The sequence below is a fragment of the Pipistrellus hanaki genome (genome assembly GCF_964339955.1).
Source record: "Pipistrellus hanaki genome assembly, chromosome: 9".
Taxonomy (NCBI): Eukaryota; Metazoa; Chordata; class Mammalia; order Chiroptera; family Vespertilionidae; genus Pipistrellus; species Pipistrellus hanaki.
Genome location: NC_140511.1, coordinates 30,204,218 through 30,209,972, shown reverse-complemented (window position 1 = coordinate 30,209,972; position 5,755 = coordinate 30,204,218). Strand labels below are relative to the sequence as shown.

The window sequence follows — 5,755 nt, the reverse complement described above, 5'->3', positions numbered from 1 at the left end:
TTACCTTGAAGATTTGGAGTGGTGGAGGGGAATTGAGAAGATATTATGGTACCTAGCAAAACTTGGTTAAAAAGACTTGGTTACTTTATTTATTTATTTATTTACTTTTAATATATTTTATTGATTTTTTTACAGAGAGGAGGAGAGAGGGATAGAGAGCTAGAAACATCAATGAGAGAGAAACATCGACCAGCTGCCTCTTGCACACCCCCTACCATGGTTGTGCCCGCAACCATTGTACATTCCCTTGACAGGAATCGAACCCGGGACCTTTCAGTCCACAGACAGACGCTCTACCACTGAGCCAAACCGGTTTCGGCTATTTATTTATTTTGATAAATATATTTTTTATTGAATTCAGAGATAGGAAGGGAAGACAAAGAGAGAGGGTAACATCAATGTGGACAGATCATGATTGATTGGCTGCCTCCTACGTGCCCCTTAAGGGAATCTAGCTGGAAATTCTGGCAAGTACCCTGTCCAGAATTCCAACCGAGTGCATCCAGTTCATGGGTGGAGACTCAATCATTCAACCACAACACCCAGACTAGTTGCTATATTCATTATTTGAAATCAGAATGAGATTTCAGGGCCTGGATTATAGAATGTTAAAATGTTGTGACACAGAATCACAAATCTAGGAATTAATAGTGCCAGTGAATATTGGACTAGGTTTTTTAAGGGACAATACCACAGGAGGGCTCACTGTCCACAGAATTTATTGACCTTTGTGGGAATATGAAACTTCTGCTATATGCTTACTTGGGTGAGTAGCAACATGTTGAGGAATGTGTGAGAAAATTTTCTGAGAAGTAATTAATTTTGGGATCTTATGGATTAATGACTTTCCTTTTGTTGGTTTACAATCCCATATGCTGAGTGAGAGGGTAGCAGTTTCATCTTGTTGTAGGATATGTGGTCTCTGGTGACTTTTACATTTCTTTTTCCATAATTTATAAAAGTTGAGTTGCTTAGATTTTCACTTTTTAAACTTCCAGCAATGTTAATTACTTTCATAAATTTTTAAAAACAGGACTTAAATTCCCAAACATTTGATAATGTGGGAAGTAATTCATGTGGAGGTGGCATCAGTATCTTGTTCACTTGTGATGGGTTTCAACAAAAAGCAGGAACCATGGCACATCTGTTAATAAAAATTCTCTAGCAGTGTTCCACAAATTTTTGACATAAAATTCTATAATTTTCCTAACACTGTGTACCTTCGTACACATGAGAATATAGAATTAGGCACAGCTAAGCACAGTGTAGTGCATATCCCCACCAAACTCTGGTGCCACTTGTACCTGCACCAAACTCTTCCTTTACCACTGGGGGTACACTTACCACACTTTGGGAAACACTGCTCTACACCAACTGTAAGACAGTGACTCTAGTTCGTACTGTGTTGGATATTGAAAAGTTTCATGTATCTTACAGCAAAACACATTTACATTCTGATAGGCTGTCAGCCCCCAGGCATTGTTTGCTGTGTTGTAACTTTAATCAAATTATCAGACCACAACATGCATAATCCATTCAAAGTGGTCACTTCCTTTTGTGAATTTCAGCCAATCTCAGCAAGTGGGTGTGGCCTGAGGTAGGGATATAAAGGCCCCATCTGTACAGAGCCCACTTCACTTCTTCCAGGTAGACTGACTGAAGTCGGAGCTGCCAGGTGACTGAAGAGAATTCCTACGGACCCTGCTATCGACAGAACTTACAGAGTTGGGAGGACTCAGAGTAGATTCTGGTGAATATGGAATTTAGAATAAATTCCTTTTTTATTTTTTTAGTAAATATCTCAAAAACTGCCTTATTACAAATATTTTCAACTTAACTCTCTGGGATCTTCTCTAACTAGAGAAGTATATGTATTAGTTATTTGTAATGACATCTATATTTCAAGTATTGGGAATTGGAGCCCTTGTAATATATTGATATTTGCTATAATAAATTATTTCCTTTTTTTAAATTTTAGTACCATATTGCCAGTAGGTGTTTGAAAACAACCCTTCAAACTTGCAATGTCAAGAGTTCCAAGTCGTCCATCTCTGGCAGAAATGTCCAGTGGCCCTGTAGCTGACAGCAGGAGCCACACACAGATCCAGGTAGTGAAGTTCTCCCACGTGTGGACAATCAGTAACTTTAGCATTTGCCCCCAGGAAATGGGTGAATTCATTCAAAGTTCAACCTTTTCATCAGAAGCCAATGATCAACTGAAATGGTGTTTGAGAGTATACCCAAAAGGGAAAAATGAAGAAAGCAAAGATTACCTGTCACTTTACCTGATACTGATCAGCTGTCCAAAGAGTGAACTTTGGGCAAAATTCAAAATGTCCATTCTGAATGAAAAGGGACAAGAGACCAGGAATTTCAAGAGCCCCAACGCAAAGAGATTTATACAAGGCAAAGACTGGGGATACAAGAAATTCATTCTTAGAGATGTTCTCTTGAATGAAGACTATAGGTTTGTCCCTGATGACAAGCTGACCCTCTTCTGTGAGGTAAGCATGTTGCAAGATTCTGTCACCATTTCTAGCCAGAATCCTAGGAAGATGGTGAAAGTTCCCGAATGCCAACTAGCCCATGAGATAGGAGGACTTTGGGAGAATTCCTGGTTCACAGACTGTTGCTTTTGTGTGGCTGGCCAGGAATTCCAGGCTCACAAAGCTATCTTAGCAGCTCGTTCCCCAGTGTTTAGGGCCATGTTTGGACATGCAATGCAGGAGAGCATAACGAATCGGGTGGAAATCATTGACATGGAGCCTGGAGTGTTTAAGGAAATGATGTGCTTCATCTACACGGGGAAGGCTCCCAATCTGGACAAGATGGCTGATGGTTTGCTGGCAGCTGCTGAGAAGTATGCCCTGGAGCGTTTGAAGGTCATGTGTGAGGAAGCCCTCAGCAGTCAGCTGTCTGTGGAGAATGCTGCAGAAATGCTCACCTTGGCTGACCTCCACAGCGCAGATCAATTGAAAACTCAGGCAGTGGATTTCATCAACTCTCATGCTGAGGATGTTATGAAGACGGAGGGGTGGCAAGAGAAGATAGCATCCAATCCCAGCTTGGTGACTGAGCTGTACCGCTCTCTGGTTTCAGCACAGGGCCGCTGTCTGGGCCCCCCACGCAAGCGCCTGAAGCAGTCCTGAGATCCTGCCTGTTGTAAGACTTCTTTGACTTTCCAGAAGCAGAAGCCATAGTTGCTGCCATTGAGCACCAGATAGACAGCGAAATTTGTGGAGTTTTTAGTCTACTGTGGGGGGAAGACTGCATCTCGGTTCCAGATTTTTAGTTTGATTGTTTTCCTTACAGAGATCATATTTGGAAACCTATCATTATTGATTTCATAGTGAAAGGGAAAGGGAGTGAGAGGGCACTAAGTGATAAGAGTGAATCATTGATAAGCTGATTCCTGCTTGTGCCCTACTGGAAATCAAGCCCAGAACGGAGGCATATGCCATGACCGCCAATGGATCCTTGACCTCCTGCTTCATAAATTGACACTCACCAACTAAGCGACACTTGTTGGGCTAAAGCTATTTTCTTCCATTAATTTTCAGAGATTGAAAGGAGGAGAGTAGAGACAGAGACTCAGAGATAGAGAAAAAGATGCAAAGCTCAGACAGATGCATTTTAAGAGGTGGAAACTGCAACCCAGATATGTACTCTTGAGTGGAATCAAACCCCTGACCCTTCATGTCTGAGCCAGAGCTCTAAACACTGAGACAATAGCCAGGGTGAAATGAGTCTCATATTGGACCATGAACATGTAAATTTCAAAAATGTTCTAATGTGTATCTAGGGATTTGCTTGTTCTGCAGATGTTGTGGTCTTCTCTTTATTAGATGTGACAACCAAAACTGCTCTTGCTGTTGTAACCTTATAATAAAGTGATTTCATTTGCAATGTGTCCACATGATTTCTTTTCCTTTTTGCAGTGACTCTCACTTTGTAGCCAGTGGGAGCTAATAGTCATGTCTTCCTACCTGGAGGTTTGATAAGCCTCTGTATGGGATGTGGTTCTCAAGGGGCACCTGTGTCTCTCCTGGATCTGAGTGTTTTCATGACCAGGTTGCTCAGACTTTTACCTCTGGGAGACATTCCTGGGAGATAGAAGTGGGAGACACTTCCAATTGGGCTTTTGGAGTCTGTGTGTGAAAATTCCAAAGAGAAGAATATGAATTTCTTCCAGGTTATGCTAAAACCCACATCCACCACAATGTCTTCACCATCTCCCCACTTTTACTGCAATATATGCCCAAAACTATTGGCTGGGTTGGGGTACTCCTGGATCATGAAGGTGGACGTGTGATATTTATAAATGTAGCTTAAAGTTCCCTCATATATAAAATCTTTTCTTGCTCTTTCTCTCCTTGTCTCAGGCCTATCTTTGGCTTTAGTCACTTTTGACTAGAAATAGACTAGGAATCACTCTCTATGGCAGGGAACTCCAGTATATAAGGAAGGTGTTTTCCTAATACACCATCCATTAAGACAACTATGTTATATATTTTTGGTTTTAGTTTCCTCTTATGTCATGAAAACCCATTTAATGTATTATTAAATATAACATCCGAAACATAAGTATCAGTTTGTGCTTTATTCAGTTTGGGAAAATCATCACTCATGATGCATGCCATAGAATATGTTCTCAGGATTTTGTCTATTTCTAAACTTTCATAAGGAAGTACAATAACAGACGACATGGGTGTCTGAAAAAGTAACATTAAATGCAAGAAGTTGGCTGATTTCTTGTACATAATATTCTCCAAGTCCTTTCATGTCCTAAAGTTTGAGATCCCTTTTTCAGCTGTGAAGCAAATGACTCCCAGCTGTTTTTTATCCATTTGCCTACTGATGGCCACTTGTGCTGTTTCCAAATCTTACTTATTGGGCAACATAAACTAAGGAGAAAATAGACAAATGGAACTGGGTCAAAATAAAAACCTTTCTGCATACCAAAATAATCAACATCTAAATGAAAAAGGAACCCATGGTATGGGAAAACATAATTGCAAATGTTTGCTCTGAGATGGGGTTAATATCCAAATTATATGAAGAACTCATAAAGTCAAAAAAGGTAGAGAAATAATCCAACAAAAATTGGCTGAAGCCCTGCTTAGATATTACGCCCATGGAATGAGCAAGTTGTTATACAATGAGCATTCATGGTGCTAGGCTGGATTTAGATATAGGGCAGCTGCTATTGGCCAAATCTCTGTCTGTTACCTGGGTCCCGATCTTAGTTGGGCCAAGTCTCTGTCACCTGTGTCCCAATCTAAGCTGGGCATGGGAAGCAAAGCTGCCATGGGGGCAGGAGACCTCCGTCTGAAGGGGTGAGGGTTCAGGCCCCTGCAAAGTTGGGAGGATGAGGGTCTGTGCCCCACCTCTGTTGACCCGCAAGTTCTCTCCTGATGGTCCCTCTGTCTTAGGTTGTTCCTTCCATGAGGAATCTTGTCATCTCTGGCTAACCAGTCATCCTCCAGGGCCAAGCAGGGTGATGTGAGGTTCAGTTCTGTCTCCTTGGTAGCCTTATGTCCCCATGGCCTACACACCCAACACCTGCCTGTGGATCCCTTCACCCCTTTGACTGCTGGTGGGGCCGCAGCACTGATCACATAACTCAGGGAACTCAGGTTTCTCCTTCAGGAGGTCCCAGCTCATGGGATTGGGCAAGAGACAGATCCTTGGTACTAGCCATCACGAGGCTTCAAGCTCAGCATGAACAGAAAGCTCAGGCAACAGCTGAGGGCAA

At 41.9% G+C, this 5,755-nt stretch overlaps 1 protein-coding gene across 1 annotated transcript; it reads left to right on the top strand.

Annotated features, from left to right (window-relative positions):
* Nucleotides 1-2,024: 2,024 nt before the first annotated feature.
* Nucleotides 2,025-3,149, top strand: LOC311627929 (speckle-type POZ protein-like; the record flags this gene model as incomplete). Its single annotated transcript, XM_084894663.1, has 1 exon — nt 2,025-3,149. The coding sequence occupies one exon, from the start codon at nt 2,025-2,027 to the stop codon at nt 3,147-3,149; it is 1,125 nt and encodes a 374-aa protein (XP_084750789.1).
* Nucleotides 3,150-5,755: the final 2,606 nt, after the last annotated feature.